This window comes from Dipodomys ordii, unplaced genomic scaffold (assembly GCF_000151885.1).
Source record: "Dipodomys ordii isolate 6190 unplaced genomic scaffold, Dord_2.0 Scaffold31, whole genome shotgun sequence".
Taxonomy (NCBI): Eukaryota; Metazoa; Chordata; class Mammalia; order Rodentia; family Heteromyidae; genus Dipodomys; species Dipodomys ordii.
In genome coordinates this window covers 5407418-5433316 of record NW_012267247.1, presented here as the reverse complement: position 1 = coordinate 5433316, position 25899 = coordinate 5407418, and the positions used below count along the sequence as shown (strand labels likewise).

The following is a 25899-nucleotide window of genomic DNA, read 5'->3' as shown; positions in this document are numbered from 1 at the left end:
AAAATTGCACAGCCTTAAGTAGCAATGTTGATGCTTGAGCTTTACAATTGAAAAACCCCAGTAAGAATCCAGATCAATAGGGGAAAGTAGACCATCTCAAGGCAGCTGACAACCCTGAGGATAAAGGGATGATTCTACAGCTTCTGAAGAGAACTAAAACCAACAAAAAGCCATCATGCATGGAATCGGAAGTCAGAAAGGCTCTAGCCTTCTCAACAGCCACCAGACGTTAAGCATACAAAATTAAATATAGGGTAGCAATTTGACTCCTAAGGTATATAATCAAGAATATCGAGGACATGTGACCACACCAACACTTACAAGTAAATGTTCATATCCATAAAAGGAAAAAAACTCTCAGATCCATCAAGGGATAAGTGCCTAAAAATAATGATGTAAATCCACATAGTAGATACAAAGTAAGTTCTTTGCTGTTACTTGTACTTGAGAACTCAGGGCCTCATACTCTTTTTTTTTTTTTCTGTCGGTCATGGGTCTTGAACTCTGGGCTTAGGCGCTATTCCTCAGCTCTTCAGCTCAAGGCTAGCGCTCTACCACTTGAGCCACAGCGCCACCGGTTTTCTGGTGGTTTATTAGAGATAAGAGTCGCACGGACTTTCCTTCCTGGGCTGGCTTTGAACCGTGATCCTCAGATCTCAGCCTCCTGAGTAGCTAGGATTACAGGTGTGAGCCACTGGCGCCTGTTGCCTCATACTCTTACTTGGCTTTTTTGCTTAAGACTGGGGCTCTACCACTTGAGCCATAGCTCTACTTCCAACCTTTTGCTGGTTAGTTGGAGATAAAAGTCTTTTAAATTTGTCTGCATGTCTTATTTGCGTAATGGAGTGGTGGTGGAGGGTAGCACCCTAGAACTCCATGATGGTGACAGTTGCAATTAGGGAAACCTCGCCTGCAGAAGGTGAACCTTAGACAGGAGTTCATCAGGACTGTGAGTATAGCAGTTCTGCCCCCTGAAGGCAAGGCATCTGTCACTCTAGCAGGACCATGGTGGTATTTGGTTAAGGTAGATGGAGGGGTTTTGTGATAGACAGTGCTAGCACCAAGGGCTGGCTGTTTTGACATAGGGGGAACCCTGAGTTTTCTGTAGGAGTGGAGGATCTGGGCCACTCCTGCCATGACCATTGTCTGGGACTTTTTTTACATGCTTGAATTTAGGCCTGAGAAGGTAAAAAAAAAGGCTCTAGACCTCAGAGTGATTCAATGGTAGCTAGCTCTTCTTACCTATGAGAAGCAACAGTCATCCAAACCTCCTGGGAGGCAAGGGGACATAGAACAAAAATACAGGGTGAGGCTGATTGCAGAGGTCCAATGCAGATGGGGAAAACAGATCCCAGCAAGGGGGATCAGACCATAAGGTCTCTGGATAGAAGAGACTATTAGAAGTCTCTAAAGCAGAGTTAACAGGATAGCAGAGTTTTGATATGGGACTGAGTACACAGGTGGCTGGGAATGGTCCCTGGAGTCACAGAATACCCCACAGGGAAGCATGTCAGGATTCAAACTCACTAACACAGCCAGAGGAAGCCAGGCCTGCTGAGCAAAGCTGCCTTCACAGATCAATAGGCAAGGCACAGCTGCTTGGAGTTCTGCCAAAACAAACAAAAAATGCTCCTTTCTCAAACTAGAGTGAATGTGAGAGGCAGCAGCAGAAAATCTAAGATAATATGGACGTGTTGCCAGCCTTAATTTCGTCCTCTTAGTAACATCATTTGTGTGGCTGACTTGGTGGGCTGGACTCTGCTATGTAGTCCAGCAATGCGTTCCCATCCCAGGTCGACCCCACAGTTTTTTCATGGTGGCTAAGGCGTTGAACAGAAACCTTAATTAATTAAAATAAACTTTAATTTATTAAAGCTGCCGGAGAGTCAAACTTTGAGTAACAATAGGTTGTCCTGCTAGAAGATTTTTTTTCTGGCACAAACAGAAAGATATCCCAAAGAGCCCTTTTCCCTTCCCTCATGCTAGAGGTTACAATTTTTTTCCCCCAGAGATGAGGACCTAACTCAGAACCTTGTACTGCCAGGCAAGTGTTCTACTGAGCTAAATCCCCAACCCCAGAGCTTACAATTTCTAATGTTAATTGCATCTGAAGGAAGAAAGAAGTGGCATGTGGGTATCCTATGAACTTTCTTGATTGCCCTTAGTGATTGCTTGCAGGTGGTGATAGGGGTGCCTGTGGGGTGATTACTGTGGCTTCTAGCTCATGCTCTGTTAATTGCAGTTAAATTTCATGCCATCTGAGGGCACTGTTGGAAAGCAGAAAGGGTGGGGAACATGGATTCCTGCTCAGGAATCATCCAGGCTTGTTTAAAGTCTAGACAAACAGAGAAATAGAATTTTGCAGGTTTTCTGAGGCAGATGGGCAGTATATGACAGAAGGAGGTAGTGTTTTGAGAAAATTGGAGGCAAAGCCTGAGAAATTCCCTCGAAACTCTGGTACAATGTCACAGAAAGTGCCAAATCTCTCCTGAGCCTGCTAAGGGCAGAGAGCCAATGCCTATAAAGACTGCAAAATGAAGAATAAAGAGACCTGCTCTCAACCTCTGCTCCTATTGACAGAGGGACATGGACATTAGCAGGCACTGATGGCTCATGCCTGTAATCTCAACTGTTCAGAAGGCTGAGATCTGAGGATCTTCCTTTGGAAGCCAACCTAAGCAGACAAATCTTGAGAGTCTTTTCTCTGAATAATCAGAAAAAAACTGCAACTGGAAGTGTGGCTTATGTGGTAGAGTGCCAGCCATGAGCAAAGAAAACTGACCAAGAATATGAGGCTCTAAGTTCAAACTCCAATATGGGGGAAAGAAAAGAAAAAGGATAACATTACCACAAGAGGACACATACAAGGAACTCTGACAACATGGTCTGGCTCTAGGTTGAGAGAGTAGCAGGTTGGTGAGGACCAAAGTGGAGCAGGGATTCAGAGAGGGTATTAATCAGACAAACTGGTCACATGTGATGGCAGAGGTACCTTGAAGTCATAGCAGGGGACTTAATGCACTCCCAAAATGAAGAGGAAAAGAAATTAGGTGATGCTGAGCATCACCAGCAGGCCAGGGACACTGATAAAAATTTCCTCTAGATTTCAAGTCCTCAATGATAATTTCATTTTCTTTTTCTTTTCTCCTCTCCCCACCTCCCTTTTTTGTTGGTCATAGGACTTGAACTCAGGGCCTAGGATTCCTGAGCTCTTTGTTCAAGGTTAGTGCTCTACCACTTTAAGCCACAGCACCACTTCCGATTTTCTGGTGGTTAATTGGAGATAAGAGTCTCACAGACTTGCCTGCCTAGGCTGGCTTTGAACCATGATTCTCAGATCTCAGCCTCCTGAGTAATTAGGATTACAGGTATGAACCACCAGCACTTGGCTGTATGTTTATAATGTGGCCTATTCTCTGTGGACAAATTGATTATCATCTTTTCTAGCAGATAGCATTGTTGCTCTGAAGCCCTACTGATTCTTCTGTACCCAAATATCTATGTTACAAGTTTATATAGACTAATGTTTTTTTATTTTCATTGGTTAAAGAAGCTAAAGATAAAAAATAGCCATTTTGCTTAATGTTCAAAGCCTCATTGCAATCCCTGTCTGTTAGGTTATTTTGTTTTGTTTTGTTTTGAGGTGGATTCTCTCTGGGTTACCCAGTCTGGTCTCAAAGTCTTGAACTCAAGTAATCGTTTTTTTCATCAGTCTTCTGAATAGTTGGGATTATGGGTATGTGCCCACATACTTTTACTTTTTTTTTTTCCTTCCAGTACTGGGTTTTGAACTCAGCACCTCCTATCTGCTAGGCAGGCACTATACAGCAGAGTCACACTTCTATTCCGTCCTTTCTTTCTTTCTACTGGTTATTTGGGGACAGGGCACATGACACCACATCAAGTCTTGCTAACTTTTTAATTTGGTCTGACCTAGACCATGATCTTCATTTCAGCCTCCCACATAGTTGGGATGACAGGAGAGTGAGCTATTGTGCTTTTTTGCCTAGGCTGGCTCCTAATCACCATCCTCTCAATATCACCCTTCTGAGTAGCTAGGATTACAGGCATGAATCAGTGGTGCTCAGATACTTGACGTTTTTAAATTAATAATGCACATGTCATCAATAAATGGAGATTGGATGTACTTTTGGATTTTCATGTATAAAATAGTGTCTTTTGGGGGATTATAGATTGTGTCTCTCCTTTTAGAGAATTTAGAAACATTTCTTTTTTCCTTTCTGTCTCTGTCTCTCTGTCTCTGTTTCTGTCTCTCTGTCTCTGTTTATCTGTCTGTCTGCCTGTCTGCCTGCCCACCTGTCTGTCTGTCTGTCTGCCTGTGTCTCTCTTTTTCTCTATCTCTCTCTCTGTGCCAGTTTTGGGGCTTTAACTCAAGGCTAGCATTCTACCACTTGAGCCACAGCTCTACTTTAGGCTTTTTGGTGGCTAATTGTAAATAAGAGTATCATGAACTTTCCTGTCTGTGTTAGCTTTGAACTGTGATCCTTACATCTCAGCCTCCTAGGTAGCTAGGATTACAGTTGTGAGCCACTGGTACTTGGCATATTTCTATTTCCTCCTAAAACTGAAATGAGCCATTTTCTTTGCTCTAATAAACAACTCATAATTACAGTTGTGTTTTATTGCTGTTGGTATAGATGTAAGAGGAAAGTTACTGTGACTTAAGTGGAAATTTACCTTTAATGTAATTAGCAATGGTCTCTGAAATGATTTCTTCACTGTTAGAAGTTGGGTCCAAGGTACAAATTTTCTCAACTAAATATTGGTTAATATACTGTGAGCAAAGAACAAAAGAAAATTTATGGGATCATTAGCAAGTCAAAATATAATGCCCAGTTCACCAGTGTACATAATTTCATTTATATATATATTTTGTCAGTTGTGGGGCTTAAATTCAGAGCATGAGCGATGTCACTGAACTTTTTTGCTCAAGGCCGGCACTCTACCACTTTGAACCACAGTACCACTTCCAGTTTTCTGATGGTTAATTGGACATAAACATCTCTCACACTTTTATCTGCCTGGGCTGGCTTTGAACCACAATCCTCAGATCTCAGCCTCCTAAGTAACTAGGATTATAGGCATGAGCCTCAAGTTCCTGGCTTATATACATTTTTAAAAAGGTAAACCCACTCTATAAGGATACAAAGGAGCAAAAGAGGGAATGAATATTATTAAAGTATAATTTATATGGCATATCACAACAAAACTCCCACATTGTACAATTAGTATGCACTAATAAAAATGTGAGGGGAAATAATCTATGGTTTTAGAAAATAAAAAGATGATGGTTACCTTTGGAGTTTGTGGGCTGGTGTATGGAGATTTCTGGGAAAAGGGTACAAAGGAAGGCTTTGGGGATGTCAATATTTTCTTTTTTGATGTTACTAGGGTTTGAACTCAGGGCAGAGCCACAGCTCCACTTCTGGCTTTTTCATGGTTAATTGGACATCAGAGCCTCATGGGCTTTCTGAGCAGGCTGGCTTTGAATTCTCAGATCTCAGCCTCTTGAGGAGCTAGGATTACAGGTGTGAGGTACCAGTACCCAGATAATATTGTATCTTGATCTAGATATGAAAACATAATGTATTTGTACATTTGCATTTGTACACCTGTAGGTTGTACTATTTATGATTTGCATACCTGAATTTATATAGGTTATTATTCAATAAAAAGAGTAATTTAGAAAATAAAAACCACATACAAATTTACAGGCATCCCAATCTGCGAGGTCCTGTGAAAGTTCCAACTCGGGATGAAAGAATAAGATCACTCCTCTCAGGATGTCTTGTACGATGTTTACCCAGATTTCCCACGTCTGTGCCTTGTCTTGAGGAAGGTTGAACACTAACTGAGAGTCATGATCATAGAGTATCAGCGACACAAAGTCCATGGAACCAAGCTGTTGGAGGCATTGCGTCAGCTCCTGCAGCATGATCCGGAAGAATAGAATTCCTGCCCGCTGCACTTCCCCTAATCTTTCCATCTCTGGAATAACAGAATGACATCTCACATTGCTGGTCAATCACATACATTACTTTCCAGAGGATTATGAGCCTAGTATAATACACATTATTATTTTTTTGGCAAAAAAAGATTTTGAACAATCTTAACTTCTCTTGACATGAAAACAAAATAGAAATAGAATTATAACCAATGCTGCTCTTAGGAAGGAGGCTTTGAGAAAAGACAAAAACTTGAATCTTGGGGCTGGGAAGGTGGCTCAGTGGTAGAGCACTTGCCTTGCATGCCTGAGGCCCTGGGTTCAATTCCCCAGCACCACATAAGCAAAAAGAAAAAAAAAGCCGGAAGTGGCGCTGTGGCTCAAGTGGTAGAGTGCTAGCCTTGAGCTGAAGAGCTGAGGGACAGCGCCCAGGCCCAGAGTTCAGGCCCCATGACCAGACCCCCCCCCCCAAAAAAAACTTGAATCTTATGTAGTTATATGTTTATTTTGTGTGCTGGTCCTGGTGCTTGAATTATTCAGGGCAGAGGCTCTCATCTGGCCTTTTTAAACTTAAGGCTGGTATATCATCATTTGAGTTTACCTCTATTTCTAAAAAGTTGGGTTTCAGAGTTAGGCCTTAGTTTGAATCCATCCTCTCACCTTTATGAGTTTTATTGTCTCTTTGAATATCCTGTCCCTCTAGTGAGTAATCCCTACTTCCTTGGTGGGTTGTGACAATTCAATTGGTTGTTGTATGCAATAGTGCTTAGACTCAGAACATTAATAAATGTTCATTTTTTCACTTCATTTCTTGTCTCTTTATCCTTTCTTCTTCTTTGTCCTTTCTCTTTCTCTTTCTTTCTGTCTCTTTGCTTTCTGTCTGTCTGTGTCTCTCTCATATTGGGGTTTGAACTCAGGGCCTGGGTGCTATCCCTTGGCTTTTTTTCCTCAAGGCTGGTGCTTTACTATTTGAACCACAAGTCCACTTCTGGCTTTTTGGTGATTAATTGGAGATAATCATCTCAGATACTTTCTTGCCTGTGCTAGTATTACAGGTATGGCCATCAGTGCCTGGCTTGCTTGCTTTCTTTTTGCTGAGATGGAATCTTTCTATTGACCAGGCTGGTCTTGAAATCCCAGGCCAAGTATTCTTCCTGCTTTAGTTTCCCAAATAGCTGTGACTACAGGCTGGCACCACCATGTTGTTTTCTCCTTTATCCCATTCTATATAATGGCTAGAAATTTTGCTACTTAATAATGCTACTTGCATGTTCCTGTAATTCACTTCAGTCTAGTTAAGGGTTTCCATGTATTCTTCCAACCCCCTGCTCTAAGTTGGTATTGTGCTATGAGTAGCCTCGGGGATATGGAGCTTCAGGAACTGGGACTTATTTGGTCTTGGCTCTGCTGCTTGCTTGCTATTGAGTCTTGGATAAAGCTCTGTGGGCTTAGCTAAAGCTTTTTCTGTAAAATGTGATGTCCTGATTGCTTATTCCTGTGTAATATTGTAGCAAAAGCATCCAAACTTGGGTTTCAAATTCAGCTTTCACCCCTTGTTCCTTCCTTTCTTTGAACTTTCTTTCCTCTCATGTTGAATGGGCAAGCAACAATTCACCTAAGGAGGTTATGGTAAGGTCATTTGAAAAGATGTATTGAAAGTGCTTGGGGTTGGAAGTGTGGGTCGGGTGGTAGGGCACCTGCTAATGAGAAAATTGCCAGATACTGAGTTTTAGTCTTGGTCTCAAAAAGAAAGAAAAGAAAGTGTCAGACACAGAGTTCAAGTTCCAGTCTTGGGGGAAAAATTGCTTACACATGGTAGGAATTTATTAGTGCTAGTTCTTTCTCTGTGTGTGTATGCACACGCATGTGTGTGCACACACATGCACACATGAACTCTGGTACTGGGATTAAACTCATGGCCAGAACACTGTCTCAGCTTTTTCACTCAAGGCTAGTGCTCTACCATTTGAGCCACAGCTCCTCTCTGGCTTTATTTTGCTGGTTAATTGGAGAGAAGAATCTTATGGACTTTCCTGCCCAGGCTGGCTTTGACCGGCAATTCTGAGACTACAGCATTCTGAGTAGCTAATAATGTAGACATGAGTTAGTGCTATCCAACCTAATGCTAATTCTATCTTGCCTTTATGAGTTTTTCCAGTTCTAAAACAATATGGCTCTAACCAGGATAAAGTAATTCCCTGCCCTTTGCTGTAGTTTACAGCCCATATTGTCAGGTTAGACCTGGATAATAGAATTCCTTTCATATGGAAAGATCTATATATGGAAAGAATGCATTTCACAAAACACATCTTTTAGATACAAGAAGCTACAGCAGTAGAGTGCTTGCTAAGCAATCACAAGACCCCAAGTTTCAAACCCCATTGCTTCCAAAAAAGTAAGCAAATGAAAAAGAAAATACATCCCTCATCCCAGTCAGTCTCTGTGATTTCTCCAGAAACCTATTAAACCCATGAATCCAGACTGTCACCACATTCACAATACCTAAGACGAAGTTTTTCTGTGTGTCTCCAGTTAATTCCTCCAGTAGTTCATAGCAGGCAGCTTGAATCATCTTCGTCATTTTTTGTAGATCTTTATATTCTTGAAAAAATAACATTCTTATCTTGCCGATATTAACATCAAGGGTTCCAAGAGCCTCTCCTGTTTTTTCACGAAGTGGAATTACTATGTGTGTTTCTCCACAGGCAGAGGCCAATATAACTTCTGAACTGTCTGTACACTTAAAGAGGAAATCTCTGAAACCAATCCCAAACAAACATCAGTGTATTAAACATCAGGCTGATCACAACATCCCACCCAAACATGTTGAATTATTCTCTAGCTTGTGTCCATCTCAGCCCACCAGGCCATATATTGCTGTTTCATTTGTATGGAACACTGCACCCCTTGATTTCCAATGCTTTTATCCCTTAGCTGGGCTCAGCTGGGTCAAGCTTTTTCTGCTCTTCGTGTGTGTGTGTGTGTGTGTGTGTGTGTGTGTGTGTGTGTGCTGGTTCTGGGACTTGAACTCAAGGCCTGGGTGCTGTCTCTGAGCTTCTTTTGCTGAAGGCCAGAGTTCTACCACTGGAGCCACAGCTCTACTTCTGGCTTTTTAAATTTTTTTTTAGTTTAGTGGAGTCTCATAGACTTTCCTGCCTGGGCTGGCTTTGAATCTGGAACCTTAGATTTCCGCCTCCTGAATAGCTAGGATTACAGGTGTGAACAACCAGCATCTGCCACTTTGTCTGCCCTTTCCTGACTACCCACTCTAAAGTAATAGAATGCAAGGCACTCTGCATTATAAGGCTCTGCTTCACTGTCTCTATCATGTACTTATACTATACCTATATGGAGGTCAAATAAGTATAGTATTGGTGTTCTGTTTGCCCATGTTGGTGGAATGCTAGAATGAATGACTGATGCATGCAATTGGTTAGGTTTCCTAGAAGCAAACCCTGAGGCAAAGATGCAAATAATTGATGGAGGGAGTGCTCTCTGGAGATACCTGTGAGGAACAGATGCAAGCAGTGTAGGGAACAAGAGAAGACATGCACAAATGTAATTTCAGTCTCGTTCCAGCTTCATCCCAAGAGGGAGATCACAGAAGTCAATTGTACAAAAAAAAAAATCTGAGTCGTGCACCGTGGCTCACGGTGGCTCACGCCTGTAATCCTAGCTACTCAGGAAGCTGAGATCTGAGGATCGAGGCTCAAAGCCAGCCCGAGCAGGAAAGTTGGTGAGACTCTTATCTCCAATAAGCCACTAGAAAACCAGAAGTGGAGCTGTGGCTCAAGCGGTAGAGTGCTGGCCTTGAGCTGAAGAGCACAGGGACAGCGCCCAGGCCCAGAGTTCAAGTCCCCAGGACAGACAAAAAACATCTGTCCTACCTGGAGGCAAGGAAGAGTCTCTTCCATGCTGGCATTAGTCAGTGTTTTGCTCTACACTGTTTTGGATGTGGGTAGTGATTTGGGGTAGTGGGAGAGTGTTGAGATAACTCTTAGGTACCTACTGGAAAGGGGATCCATCACTCAAGGGTACTCTAGAGAAAGTTACACTGTGAGGAGTTGTTACCTGCAACAGTACCTACAACAGCCAGCAAGAAAAAAAAAAGGCATGCTGGGGATCTGGGCAGAGCATCATCAGCATCTGCTTCAGTGAGAGACAGGTTTTCATGGAACTGATTCTCTAGTTAGAGTTGTTCTGTAGCACCTTTATGCTAGTGATTATAATATATGAGTTACTAAACCTCAAAGGATTAGCCAGATGCTGGTGGCTCATTCCTATAATCCTAACTACTCAGGAGGCTGAGCTCTGAGATCAAGATTCAAAGTCAGCCTAAGCAGGAAAGTCAATGAGAATCTTGCCTCCACTAAACTACCATGAAAACTGGAAGTAGAGCTGTGGCTCAAGTGGTAGAGTGTTAATCTTGAGCAAAAAAGTTAAGGGACAGTACCCTAGCCCTGAGTTCAAGCCCCAGGACTGGCACAAATGAAAACAAATCCTTTTAGGATGCAAGCAAAGTGACTAAATTTTTTCTGTGTGTTAACTAAAAAATAATAAATAAGATTTCAGAATGAAATCTTAGTGTATAATTAGCAAAGAATTAGTATACTACTAAGAGGTAGTATACTAATAAGAGTTATGTCTTTCAGATCTATCTCACCCTGGGGGATGTGTTCTGGAAGTCAGACAAAACAGACATCTCATACCTGAAGATGCAGGATTTCCTGGAGATGGTAGGGGGCCTCGTGTGGATTTCTGTTAGACCCTTGTATGGTACAACCATCATGTTGCGTAAAACATAGCCTGCCTCCTGAAAAGAAGAAGAGATTTCATTTGAGAAGGGTAGTCAGACATCATATTCTTACTGAAGCTGTTTAGGACAGAGAATAAAACTAAGAAAGTTTAGATGTCCTTCAGCTTTAAGAACAGTGACATTGTACACATTCACTACCATTCAGGAACAAGATGTTCCATAGGAAAACATTTTTAAGAGAATTTGATTTTAATGTACAAACATTTTTTTAAATAATTGTGAAAACTGTGGGTGTTGATTGCATTTCTGATGTTAAAAGTGCATGCATGGGGGCTGGGAAGGTGGCTCAGTGGTAGAGCGCTTGCCTTGCATGCCTGAGGCCCTGGGTTTGATTCCTCAGCACCACATAAGCATAAATAAAAAAATTAAAAAAAAGTGCATGCATGGATCATCCATGTAATCCTATGTGTGAGATGGGGCTTGGAAAGATCATGGTTCAAGGCCACTCCAACTGAAAAATCCACAAGACTCCAGCTCATGAAAGAATCTAGGCATGGTGGCATGTGCCATCATTATCTCAGTTATGGTAATGCCTAAAATAGATGTACCTTGGTGCATATCCAGGAGCAGCAAAAAGTGAGCTCAGGGGTAAAGCACTTGCCCAGCAAGCAAAAAGCCCTGAGTTCAAACCTCTGTACTTGGGGGGAAAAGAAAAGTGCATTGTAGAATGTTCAGAAAATATAGAAAAGCCCATAAAAATTAATATAGTTTCCAGTGATGGCTCTGTCCACATCACTGCACCCAAACTGTTCTTTATTTACTATACAAAATAATGTGTCATTGTGCTTTGATCATACCAAAACTTTTCTAGTCAAGCTTATGTTCTTTCATTTTCTTTTTTCTTTTTTTTTTTTTTTTCAGTCATGGGGCTTGAACTCTGGGCTTGGGCGCTATCCCTGCGCTCTTCAGCTCAAGGCGAGTGCTCTACCACTTGAGCCACAGCACCACTTCCGGTTTTCTGGTGGAATTGGAGATAATTGGAGTCTCATAGACTTTTCTGCTGGCTTTGAACCATGATCATCAGATCTCAGCCTCCTGAGTAGCTAGGATTACAGGTGTGAGCCACTGGCACCTGGCTATGTTCTTTCATTTTCAAATTCATTAGTTAATACCCAGTCTTCATCATCTGCTTCTTGGCAACGATTCAGGGAACAATTATTTTTCTTGACTTGAATATTGGACAACACTCTCTTGTAACTTTCCTTCTACCCCACTAAACATTTCTCCTTCTCCTTGACTCTTCTGTGTGTGTGTGTGTGTATACCAGTTCTGGGGCTTGAACAAAAGGCCTCACACTCTCACTTGTTTTTGTTTTTTTTTTCCTGCTTAAGGCTGGTACTCTACAACTTTAGCCACACCTCCATGTCCATCTTTTTGGTAGCTAATTAGAGTTAAGACTCACAGACTTTCCTGCATGGCTGTCTTTGAATCATGATCCTCAGATCTCAGCCTCCTGACTTAATTAGGATTATAAGCATGAGTTACCAGATCAATATGGTTTTAGTAGAGATTAGTTTATTTATAAGAAAACAATATTAAGGCAGGCTTTGATGGCTCATGCTTCTAATCATGGCTACTCAGGAGGCTGAGATCTGAGGATTGAGGTTTAAAGCCAGCCAGGAGAAGGAAAGTCTGAAACTCTTTTTTTTGGGGGGGGGCGGGTCTGGTTGTGGGGCCTGAATTCTAGGCCTGGGTGCTGTCCCTCAGCTCTTCAGCTCAAGGCTAGCACTCTAGCACTTGAGCCACAGCGCCACTTCTGGCTTTTTTCTTTTTGCTAATGTGGTGCTGAGGAATTGAACCAGTGCCTCATGCATGCAAGGCAAGCACTCTACCACTGAGCCACCTTCTCAGCTCCTATACTGGGTAATTTATAAAAAGAAATTGCTCTTTCAAAAAGTTCTGGGAACTGAGAAGTGTAACATCAAGAGGCTGGCCCCTGACATAGACCCTCTAGCTACATCATCTCATAGTGGAAGATGAAAAGGAGGAAAGGAATTGAGGTCAAACTTGTGACCTCAGCCCTTTCATACTCTGTATTAATCCATTTATGAGAGTAAAGCCTCACAATCTCCTACTAGGTACCACCTCCCTGCATTGCTACATTAAGGATTAAATTTCGAATATACTTTTTTTTTTTAGGGAATATATTCTAACCACAGCCCTGGAATAAATGGCATTTGGGCTTCTAGTTTCTGATTTTCTTTATTTTTTCTTTGTTATTTGGTATACATATACTAGCCTGAAAAATTGTTTTTGAAAATATATTTAAAAAGTAAAGTCTTGTGCTAGTTGTGTATATCAGTCTAAACCATTAGCCAACTCCAAATAATTCCTTCCTGTTTATCCCCTCTAAAATTTTATACATCTACCACTCTGGATTTCAAACCAGAAACAGAATATAGAAATAAGGAGCTCGGGCTAGGAAAGTGGCTCAGTGGTAGAGCGCTTGCCTTGCATGCATGAGGCCCTGGGTTCATTTCCTCAGCACCACATAAGCAAAAAGAAAAAAGCCAGAAGTGGCGCTGTGGCTCAAGTGGTAGAGCGCTAGTCTTGAGCTGAAGGACTGAGGGACAGTGCCCAGGCCCACAGTTCAGGCCCCATGACGGGACCCCCCCCAAAAAAAAAGAAATAAGGGGCTCATAATATACCTAAAAATAAGCTTGTTTTTCATTGTACTTTAGTTAGACCAAACATCTATAAATTCATCAAGCCCTTCATTGATTATTCAATAATGAGACAAATACTCTTAGTTGAATCTTTCTGAGAAAAAGCTGTCATCATATTTCCACCCTCATTTACTATGTTGGGAAGTTTCTTACAGATTTTTTTAATTTATAGATAATTTTGGGAAAACATTTTTCTTTTTTTCTTTTTTTTGGTCCGGTCATGGGGCCTGAACTCTGGGCTTGGGTGCTGTCCCTCAGCTCTTCAGCTCAAGGCTAGCGCTCTACCACTTGAGCCACAGTGCCACTTCCGGCTTTTTTCTTTTTGCTTATGTGGTGCTGAGGAATCGAACCCAGGGCCTCAGGCATGCAAGGCAAGCGCTCTACCACTGAGCCACCTTCCCAGCCCGGGAAAACATATTTTTTCAAAAGCAGCCTTCTTGTAAAAAATGTCATAAGATTTTTTATATAAAAAATCATCTTCAGGCTAAGGTTGTAGTTCAGTGGTATATACAGCACTTGCCTAGCACATGTAATCCCTGAGTTCAAGCTCTACCTCCACAAGAAAATGAACAAAGTAAATATATGTTCCTTAACAAAATTTTATAATTTGCTTCCTAGAGGGTCTAAAGTGATAGAATAATGTGGAAAGAATGTTCTGGACAGAGTAATGGCATTTTTGGAGTGCCCAAGTTAGCTTTGTATTATGGATGGTTGGAAGTGAAACATTAACGAGAATATTGACTTTTTTTTCTCTCAATAGTTTCTCCATTTCAAGCAGAAAATCTGTAGAAAACAATGCAATAAGGTAAAACAGAAATCATTGCCTAGCCTTTGATTTTTTTTGCAAGTACTACCATAATTTTTTGTCTTTTTCTCACTTATTTTAACATACAAATGCATACACCAAAGTTCAACTATAAGAATGAGTTTGGCATGCCATTAATCCATAAAGGTCAAAACAATTATTCAATTTTACTTGTATTTCTACTTAGGTAAATAACAGTTCCATGTATTTACAAAAGATACTCCAGAAAAAAAAACAATATTTATTATTGTCACTTAATTTTCTTTTTATAGAAATTTTTATTGCGATTAAGTGATTACATAAATTTCACAGTATTGTGGGATAGTGATTCTTAGTTAAAGTCACAAACATTCTAAACTTCATGGGGCAAATTGTCTTTATTGTGCTCTATAAAGTTTATGGGTTCTATGAGCTTTGACAATACAGTTATTTCTTCCACATCGGGTGATATGTACATTTCTTTCCTTTTGCTTAGTGTCAGCTGTTCCCTCTTTCCTTGTCATTCCCTCCCTCCCATTGCTGTTTATTTTGTTGTATCTCCTTACGTTTTGGATTTAACATCCACTTATCAGGGAGACCATGTGCCGTTTGTCTCTTTGCTCCTGGCTTACCTCACTCAACATGATTTTTTCTAGTTCCATCCATTTCTCTGTGAATGCCATTATTTTGTCCTTTCTAATGGCTACATAATATTCCATTGTACATAGGTACCACAATTTTTGGATCCATTCATCTGTGGTGGGGCATCTGGGTTGTTTCTATATCTTGGCTATTGTAAACAGTGCTGCAATGAACATGGAGATGCATGTGTCCTTATATCCTGTTCCTGTTCAGGATAGATGCCTAGGAGTGGTATGACTGGGTCATAGGGGAGGTCTGTATTTAGCTTTCTGAGGACCCTCCACTTTCTGAGGACCACTTTCCATAGTGGTTGTATAAGTGTACATTCCCACCAGCAGTGTAATAGGGTTCCTCTTTCTCCACATCCCCTCCAGCATTTGTTGTTGGCTGAATTTAGGATGTGGGCCATTCTGACTGGGGTAAGGTGGTATCTCAGGGTTGTCTTTATTAGCATTTCCTTTACAACCAGGGATGGTGAACATTTCCTCATGTGTTTCATTGCTATTTTTGTATCTTCTTCTGAGAAGTCTCTTTAGTTCCCTTGCCCATTTAGTAATTGGTTTGTTAGGTTTGGGAGGGATTCATTTCTTGAGTTCCTTGTATATACTGGGTATTAGCCCCTTATCTGATAGATTGTTGGTAAATATTTTTTCCCAGTTAGTTGGCTGTCTTTCTAGTTTGGTTGCTATGTCTTTAGCTGTACAGAAACTTTTTATTTTAAGGTAGTCCCATTTGTCGAGTCTTTCCAATTTGTTGTGACCCTGGAACTCTGTTCAGGAAGTTCCTGCCTATGCTATAAGTTCAAGTGTCTCTCCTACTCTGTCCTGTAGTAGTTTCATAGTATCAGGTTTGATGTTAAGGTCTTTAATCCATTTTGAGTTGATGCTGGTGCATAGTGACAGGCTGGGGTCCACTTTTAGTTTTCTGTTTATGGACGCCCAGTTTTCCCAGCACTAGTAGTTGAAGAGGCTGTGTTTCTTCCATTGTATGTCTTTGGCTCCTTTGTCAAATATTAGCTGACTATAAGCGTGTGGTTTTATTTCTGGATCTTCAATTCTATTCCATTGGTCTTTGGGTCTGCTTATGCCAGTACCAAGCTGTCTTTGTTATTATGGCTCTATAGTAGAGTTTGAAGTCCGGCATTGAGATCCCTCCCATGTTGTCTATTTTGCTTAGAATTGTCTTGGCTATTCTAGGTCTTTTGTTGTTCTATATGAATTTTTGGACTGTTTTCTGTATTTCAGTGATGAACGTCATTGGGATTTTAATATGAATTGCACTGAATTTTTATATCAATTTTGGCAGCATGGCCATTTTCACTATATTAAGTCTGCCTATCCAAGAACATGGAAGGTCTTTCCATTTCCTGGTGTCCTCTATAATTTCTTTCTTTAAGTTTTTATAGTTTTCATTAATTGTACTTTTACATCTTTGGTTAGGTTAATTCCTAAATATTTCATTTTTTGAGGTTATTGTGAATGGGATTGTTTCCTTGATTTCCCTTTCTGCTTGTGCATTGTTGGGTCCAGTCGTGGGGCCTGAACTCTGGGCCTGGGCGCTGTCCCTCAGCTCTTCAGCTCAAGGCTAGCGCTCTACCATTTGAGCCACAGCGCCACTTCCGGCTTTTTTCTTTTTGCTTATGTGGTGCTGAGGAATCAAACCCAGGGCCTCAGGCATGCAAGGCAAGTGCTCTACCACTGAGCCACCTTCCCAGCCCGAAACCTCGAGTCTTTATACATAGCCTCATGCATCTCAGAGAAGGCCATGAGATGTCAACTCTTTCTAATTTCACAATCTCTGTGACTCTTCTCTTTCTGTTTTCCATAAAGAAGGGTCTCTGATTCTATGAGTCCATGTGATTACATTGGGCTTACCTTGAAAATCCAGGCTATTTTCTTGATCTCAGATCCCTTAATCATATTTGTAAAGTCATTTTGCCATGGAAGACAATATTCATGAGATTTCAGGAATCAAGACATGTGTTGGGCACCTGGCTTGGCTTATTGGATTCCTAACCTCTGGAGTTTACTAACTTTTAGTTCAGTACAACTTGTTTGGTTGAGAAATAACTTGTGTTTCAAAAAGCACACAGAAGGAAAGGGAAGAATATAATGTATAATCAGTGGACAGAAGCAACAATGTTGATCTCTTACAATAGAACATTCCAGGTTTCATATTTGTGTATGTATACATATACATATATGTGTGTGTGTGTGTGTGTATATATATATATATATATATATATATATATATATATATCAAGTGTGAAGGCAGCCAGCCACTAGTGGCTCATATTTATCCTAGCTATTCAGGAGGCTGAGATTTGAGGATTATGGTTTGAATCCAGCCTAGGCAATAAAGTTGTGAAGCTCTTATCTCTGATTTACCATCAAAAAGCTGATAGTAGAGATATGGCTGAAGTGATAGAGAGCACCATCCTTAAGTAAAAAGCAAAACACAAAAACCCCTAAGGGACAGCACCCAGACCCTATGTTCAAATGCCAGTATCAGCACAATAAATAATAAAAATGCGGACTGGGAAGGTGGTTCAATGGTAGAGCGCTTGCCTTGCATGCATGAGGCTCTGGGTTTGATTCCTCAGCACCACATAAGCAAAAAGACTTTATACAGTGACTTTATACAGGTACTATTTATGAAGGCTTGAGCAGTTTTTAGAATCCAAGCCTAGTCTTAATGGAAAGCTGTACCACCATGAGCCTCTTGAGACAAGGGAAGGGAGGAATGTCCAGAACCTAGAGAGGATAGCTATACGGGGAGTTATCAGGAGTCATGGCATCTGATTCAAGGTGAAGTAGCCTTTACAAGAGAAATACAGCCTGAAGCATAAACCCTGCAGACTCAATACTTCCCTCCAGTTTCCTGTTTGTGGCTTTCACTGGTCAAATCATGCTGTCTGCATTTTGAGGCAAAGAGCAGACGGGAATACAGACATAAGTGGATCCATTCCACCAAAGGTTGGGCACAGTAGCATATGCCTATTATTCCAGCTATGGGGGCAAGTATGATGGCTGGGTGCTGTGGTGTGCACTTGCCATCATCAGCAAAACTGGGGAAGCACAATTTCCATTGAAATAACCAATGGAAAAAGGGACTGGAGGTATGACTAGCAAACATAAGGCCCAGAATTCAATTCCTAGTACTGCTCCAAACAAAACAAAACAAAAACCCACCAAGAGCCCTAATGGTATTGAATCCCCAGATCTGATCATCCTAGATGCCAATTTGACTGTTGCTCTTTCTTCCTTTTGGTGACCAGACAGTCACCTCTCCCTTCTGCCTCAGGCAATTTGAGATAGATTCCAATCATAGACAAGGGTTTGAGGTTGTGCTTATTGGAAATATGCCCTTGGTTGGCAGTTTTGTTTGCTTGCTTGTTGCACTACGAGAACTCAAACCTAGGCCCTTTAGCACGGTATAGGTAAGTACTTTAATCACTGAGTCACATTTCCTAATACATATTCATGCTGGAACTCAGGGCTTAACTTTTTTTGCTCACAGTCAGCACTTTACCATTTGAGCCCTGTCTCAGTCCAGCTTTTTTGCTAATTAGAGTCTCTCAGATTTTTCTGAAGGGGTTGGCTTCAAAACTTGATCCTCAGATGTCAACCTCCTAAATAGCTAGGATTGTAGATGTGAGCCACAGGTGCCCAGCCTAAGTTAAGAAGACATGTGCTGCTAGGAACTCTGCTCCATCAAAGAGGTGTAATAATTCCTAGCTTTGCCTACCTGTTCTGGACTAGGTTCAACAAAGTACGTAGTGATGGAGATGATACCAACTGTTTGGTTATAGAGCCAGTGGATGCCAGTGATGACAGTGTGTAAGATGTGCTCCCGGTTGTGAACATAGTGATAGGCAGAGCTAAAGGCTTTGGCAACACCCTGTGAAGACAAAAGATTCATATTGCATTTTCTTCTTAAGATAGAAAGGTAATTAGTAATGCAATAGTCAAATTATCCTTTAAATTCATTCTACCTACAATGTAGTTTGAATCAGTTCTTAAAAGGTAATATTCCAGGACTGGGAACGTGGCTTAGTGGTAGAGTGTTTGCCTAGCATGCATGAAGCCCTGGGTTCAATTAGTCAGTACCACATAAACAGAAAAAGTCTGAAGTGGCACTGTGGCTCAAGTGGAAGAGTAGCAGTCTTGAGCAAAAAGAAGCTCAAGTACAGTGCCCAGGCCCTGAGTTCAAGCCCCAGGACTGGCAAAAAAAGGTAATGTTCCAGACTCTACAGTACAAACACAAAAAAAGGGTCATCAAGAAATAAAAGGTATACAAGTCCACATAACATTTTATGCTTCATGATAGTCATTCAGTGAAGTTTGTGTCATGTACTATCAGAACATAGAATCTGAAGAAAAAAAATTGTGTGTCTATGACAGAACTGGGGCTTGAACTGGGTCTAGGCACTGTCCCTCAGCTTTTTTGCTCAAGAATGCCACTCTTCCATTTGAGCCACAGCTCCACTTCTGGTTTCTTGGTGGTTAATTGGAGATAAGAGTCTCATGGACTTTCCTGCTTGGGTTGGCTTCAAACCACAATCCTCAGATCTCAGCCTCCTGAGTAGCTAACATTAGAGGTGCGAGGGGTGGGGAATGTTCTTGGAAATCAAGATTTCAGGCCTGGGTAGGTGGGTAGAAATTACCCTGATCTGTTGCCCTTATTAATTTTTGCATCTATAGCTATTGTTATAAGATCAACAGTACAGGATATGCTTGCTATGAAGGACTGCAACAGGCTAGTTACTGTTGTTCCTATATGCAAAAAGACACCTTGTTTCAGGTCTGGGGATGCTGGTAAATGCCTATAAGGCCAGTACCCAAGAGACTGAGAGAATAGGATAACAAAATCAAGGTCAGCTTGAGCTACATAGCAAGTTCCAGGCAGCCAAAGTTGCATAATAAAACCTTGTTTCACAAAACACAACAGAGATGTTGTTTCAGAGAATGGATGGGCAGTCCATAAAGTCCATCTGTAATCTTGTTAAGAAACTCTAGGAACCATAAATTCTTCAAAATTTTATTCACACATTCACACACATGTGTATGAGTGTATATACATATATGCATGCATGCATACCTATGTATTTGTGACTCAAGCCATCTAAGGATAACTCAAGAGCCTTGATCTTCCAGGGCAAGAGAGCTGATTTATAATTTATCTGGATATGCTCACTGATGAGATCATACACAGTTTACCCACTAACAACTCCATACTCCTTCAATCTTCTCTGCAATATCTTACTCTCATATTCATTTGACATGAGAATAATTTTTTTTGGTCGGTCGTGGGGCTTGAACTCTGTGCCTGAGCGCTGTCCCTGAGCTCTTAAGCTCAAGGTGAGCGCTCTACCACTTGAGCCACAGCACCACTTCTAGTTTTCAGGTGGAGACAAGCGTCTCCGACTTTCCTACCCAGGCTGGCTTTGAACCATGAAACTCAGTATATCCTTTCTAAGGATTAATTTACTTTGTGGGTCTTAGTTGTTTAATTATTGGATCTATTTCATAGCATCAAATTTGATTCCTATAATTAATGCTGTGAGACACATATTAACAATATTCCAAAAGATTCTGGAGCTTGGATGTGCAATTAAGGCTGAATCCTTCCATAATAAATGGGGAAATCTTTCTAAAGACTGATAGGGAACTGGAGAGTGCATGAAGATATTGTCTATATATACAACCTTACTATCTGGCATTTGCATTAATTTCTGAATTATAGAAGAAGAGACTGTACTATTATTGTTATTGAAGAGTTCTATGATTTACTTACTTGATAGAACTTGATCTCATGAGGAAGGAAGATGTTTATTTCATTAGGATCTCTAAGAGTATCAATAGCCAAGACGCCAAAAATTCTCATATAGACATCCTGAAGAGGCAGAGCCAGGAAGGACCCATTATATTCATCCTTTTTGCGGGTATTGTTCCAGAAGAAGATGTTCCCATGATACTGAACTTGGGGCACATGGATTGGTATGCCTTCATCCACAACTGTAAAGCTGAGGAGAAGGATAGAAAGATGGGGAAAGGCACAGAGGAAAGCTTTAAATTAGACCAATTCTTTTTTAGTTTTTTTTTTTTTGGGTCCAGTCATGGGACCTGAACTCCGGGCCTGGGCGCTGTCCCTCAGCTCTTCAGCTCAAGGTTAGCGCTCTACCACTTGAGCCACAGCGCCACTTTCAGCTTTTTTCTTTTTGCTTATGTGGTGCTGGGAATCAAACCCAGGGCCTCAGGCATGCAAGGCAAGTGCTCTACCACTGAGCCACCTTCCCAGCCCCAAATTAGACCAATTCTTGATCCACAATCTTGGGTGTATATGTAAGAGAAGCCAAATTCAGATAAGATTACCAGTTTGGAGGGCCTGACTTAAGGGAAAGATTTTACAAAACAATCCTAAAGCTGAGTAGCTCAATGGCAGAGCACTGACCTGGAATGTGTGAGGCCCTAGGATCAATCCTATTTTCTTCACCAACCACATTTTAGCTTTTAACAGAAGAGACCTATATAATCCAGATATATGAGATCTAATGTACTGAGCTGATATTGTAGAAGCACTGTAGAAACACTGGTAACTTGAAACATTTCTTTTCTTTTTTTGTTTTCATTTTTTTTTGTCAGTTATGGGCTTGAACTCTGGGAGTTGGTGCTGTACCTGAGCTTTTTCACTCAAGGCTAGTGCTCTACCACTTGAGCCACAGCTACTTCTGGTTTTCTGGTGGTTAATTGGAGATCAGAATCTCACGGACTTTCATGCCAGGCTGGCTTTGAACCACGATCCTCAGATTTCAGCCTCCTGAGTAGCTAGGATTACAGGTGTGAGCCACCAGTGCCAAGCTCAGGCATTTCTTTTTTCTTTTTTGCCAGTCATGGGGCCTGAACTCTGGGACTGGGCGCTGTCCCTCAGCTATTCAGCTCAAGTCTAGTGCTCTACCAATTGAGCCACAGTGCCACTTCCAGCTTTTTCTGCTTATGTGGTGCTGAGAAATCAAACCCAGTGCCTCATGCATGCAAGGCAAGCACTCTACTACTGAGCCACCTTCCCAGCCCAAGCATTTCTTTATTGAAGCAGCTTCCTGGGATTTGGATGCTAGTTTGCTTCAAGAGGGGAATTATTATTTCAAAATTAATATTCCAAAAATAGTTTTTTGGAAGCATGAAGCCAACCTGGGCAATGTGTTCTTACCTGATTCCCTTCATGTCCCGGTAGAGTACTTTGTTAAGTACAAAGGGAGCATCATCTAGAGTACAAGCCACATTCCTCAAGAGAACCTTTCCTCTAGATGGCAGTAGCACATTTTCTTCTAAGAGGGAAATGTGAGCACTGATCTTCTTATTTCCGTGGGCTTCAGCGTCCTGTGGCAAAATGTTTCTGACCATATATTTGCCAATAGCTAAGCATTCTCCTAACCCCCCTTCACTTGGGAACTTATCACCCATAATTTTTTAATTGAATAACTGATGTAGATAGATAGTATCCCATAATTATTCTCCAAACCTGAGTGGAATGTGTTTCCTCTATTCATCTAGACTTCTTTAACAAACATCAAACTCAACTAAAACAAACCTCTCAAGTATAATTAAATCTAAAAGTTAAACTTTTAGATTCCTTTGAACCACCATCCTATGTTCCGGGTTTCAGTGAGAAGTATTGATCTGAGAGAGCTGAAGAAGGAAGATGCCTTCTTCACTCATCTCTTGATCATCTCAGTCTGTGAATGTGAAAAAAACATACTCCCAAAGAGCTATGAAGATAGTTTGGATATTCAATCTATGTCGATTCAGAAAAGGATTTCTTGTAGCCTTTCTGACTTGTCATTTTGAAAACTTTCTGAAATGACTTTCTCTTATTAAGATACTGAAGATCCCCATACTTAAATATTAAGTTATTAGCAATAATATGTATTAGTACATGTTGACTATATCCATAAATTAAGAATAAAAGACACTTTCCTTGATACTTGTCTATTTCTATATGTTTGAGTTTTCTTTCTTTTCCTCTCTCTGTCTCCTTCCCTTCCTCCTTTCTTTCTTTTTGTCTCTCCCTCCCTCCCTTGGTTCCTTCGTTCCTTCCTCCCTCCCTCCCTCCCTCTCTCCCTCCCTCTCTCCCACCCTCCCTCCCTCCCCTCCTTCCTTCCTTCCTCCCATCCTTCTTTCCCTTCCTGAGCCTCCTGAGTAGCTAAGATTACTGGCATGCACTACCAATGACTGTTTTTTTCCCCCCGTGGCTTTCTTTGCCTTTTGCCTATTCTTCAGAGATTCATAGAGTAATTAACAAATATATAAAATGGTATCTCTTAGAGTGCCATAGGTCTCTGAAGCAACTTAGAATCAAAGCTCCTTTTCTTGAGTAGTCTCCTGGTCCTGATGGAACCATTTCCAACATTTCTAACCTTGGGAAATTCAGACATTAAAGAGATGATTCCAATAAGCAAGACAGAAATTCCCAAGCATCTTCTCCACATTTTTCTTTTTTACCTTTACTCTCCTGCTTCTTACTTGCCAACCAGCAAATGTTCCAGTTGTGCATTTCACTTAGGGTTTTGTCAGCTGTAATGCATTGACAGTGAATACAACGTTTATAGCAATACTTAGTAATTTTTTTTGATTGAATTGCATATGCCCCTCCTACTTTGAGGAAATCTTTCTCCTATTTATCACTTTAGAAGAAATACCTGGGTGAGGACTTTAAAGGTCTCAGTGTACACAGGCTCCAAGGATACCCCACTTGTCTCTGCAGCAAATTGGATTTGATGTAGCCATTTTCGTCTTGCAAAATTTCTCAGACCTTCCATATGGTTCCTCTCTAAATTATCCATCAGGAATTCTACAACATTTTCTAGAACTTCATCTTCATTGCCCGTGAGCTCAGAGACAACTAATTCTATGTATTTCTGAAATTGTTTTGAGGACAACTTCACCTCTTGATCAGGGCGTGATTCTGGAAACTGGATGTGTAGTTTTGCTAAAGACATAAATGTAAAATCAAGAACACACAAAAAGTTCATTCATTCACGGGAGAGATTCCCTTAACTTCTCTCTGTGGAAAAACAAGTATACCAAAGGCATCTCTGAGCCCAAAGTATTTTGTAAACTCAATGTGACTCCTGTTCAATGTCATCTTCCATGTATTTTGTTCTAATTCTACCACTCTACCTGATGAAACTCCAGCCTGTCCATAGTCAATAAACCACCTAATCTGTCTTTGTTATTTTTGTTTTTGTTTTGCCAGTCCTGAGGCTTGAACTCAAGGCCTGGGCTCTGTCTCTGAGCCTCTCTGTGCTCAAGGCTAGAGCTCTAGCACTTGAGTCATAGTGCCACTTCCAGCCTTTTCTGTTTATATCGCACTGAGGACTCAAATGCAGGGCTACATGCATGTTAGGCAAGCACTCTACCACTAAGCCACATTCCCAGCCCTGTCCTGGGTTGGTTTTTTTTTTGGCACTGTATTTTGCGGCCTTTCCTTTCAATTTTTATCTTTATGACCCCAATCACTGTAATTGAATTACTAGACTAATGTGAAGCACATGTTTATGAAATTAAAGAACAACATGGAAGGGGGTAAGAAAAAGTAATAGAATAATACCCTATATGCATATATAGAACTATCACAGTGAAATCACTTTGTACATTGTTTACAATAATAATAATCATCCCACAATTTAGCTGGGTCCTGATATCTGAGGACCTCAGTTTGAAGCCAGCTTGGACAGAAGTCTGCAAAAGCTATCTCCAATTAATCAGCAAAATGCCAGACTAGAAGTATGGCTCAAGAGGTAGAGTGCCAGCCATGAATGAAAGTGCTGACTGAGAGTGTAAGGCTCCAATACTGGCACACATATACAAAAGACTCCATATCTCCAAAATAACTGGAAAAAGTTAGACTGGATACATGGCTCAAATAGTAAGGGGCAAGCTAAGCTAATGTGAATCCCTGGGTTCAAACATTGGCATTGGTATCATTGCATCATACCTCATGCCTGTAATTCTATCTGCTCAAGAGGCTGAGATCTGAAGACCATGGTGGTTAGAAGTCAGCTCTGGAAGAAAGTCTGTGAAATTCCTTTTCTTTACTTTTTCTTTTTTTTTTTTTTGTCGGTCATGGGGCTTGAACTCTAGGCCTGGGCCCTGTCCCTGAGCTCTTCACCTTAAGGCTAGCACTTTACCACTTGAGCCATAGTGCCACTTCCAGCCTTTCCTATTTATGTGGTGCTGAGGAATCAAACCCAGGGCCTCATGCATGTGAGGCAAGCACTCTTACCGCTGAGCCACCTTCCCTGCCCCTCTGAAATTCTTATCTCTAATTAACCAGCAAAAAGCCAGAAGCGGATTTGTGGCTCAAGTAGTAGAGTGTCAGCTCTTAGTGAAAAAGCCAAATGAGAAGAGACTTTGAGTTCAAAATATAACCCCTTGGTAGAGGCTAACAACAAAAACCCACAATTTGCATTACACAATTCCCTAGTTCAGATCTTACCATATTTTTATCTAGTCTGTTTTCAATCATATCTGTTCCTTATACCATATAAAAATTATTTGCTCTAGTATCCTCATTCTACTCATGATCCCTGATCAGGCTTCGCATAGTTCCCCCCACTTTCTCTCTCCCACTCTATCTCCCCTCTCTCTCTCATACACATGTTGGAGATGTTTCTTTTTTTAAATTGTGCAATATTAAATCTATTATCAAACCTGAACATTACCAGTAAGTTATACCTTCCATGCCTTACCCTCCTCCTCACACAACCTACAAATATCCTGAAATTTGGCTTTCTCTCCAACAGTGTTATCATTATATAAAAATACATGTATTGTAATACATTCTTCTAAATAATATATAGCTTAGTTTTTTCCTGTTTGCAAACTTACTTGGAAAAAATTATATTAAGTGAAGTAAGCCAAGCCCAAAGAAACATAGGTCCCACGGTTTCCGTTATTTGCAATATCTAATATATGTATGAGTCAAGCCAAAAAGGTCAGATAAGGTGATGTTAGGAAAATGAACC

The 25899-nt window shown here is 40.9% G+C and overlaps 1 protein-coding gene across 1 annotated transcript in view; it reads right to left on the bottom strand.

Moving 5' to 3' along the window:
- The window catches only part of Efcab5 (EF-hand calcium binding domain 5), a 100196-nt gene that overhangs the window by 7420 nt on the left and 66877 nt on the right, over window positions 1–25899 (bottom strand). The window contains exons 15-22 of the mRNA XM_013016297.1: window positions 23572–23861; window positions 22083–22252; window positions 20670–20898; window positions 18621–18773; window positions 10675–10778; window positions 8468–8721; window positions 5726–6009; window positions 4699–4795 (exon numbers count right to left, since the gene is read on the bottom strand). Coding sequence (XP_012871751.1) covers window positions 4699–4795; window positions 5726–6009; window positions 8468–8721; window positions 10675–10778; window positions 18621–18773; window positions 20670–20898; window positions 22083–22252; window positions 23572–23861 — 1581 coding nt within the window. The remainder of the gene's footprint in view (window positions 1–4698; window positions 4796–5725; window positions 6010–8467; window positions 8722–10674; window positions 10779–18620; window positions 18774–20669; window positions 20899–22082; window positions 22253–23571; window positions 23862–25899) is intronic.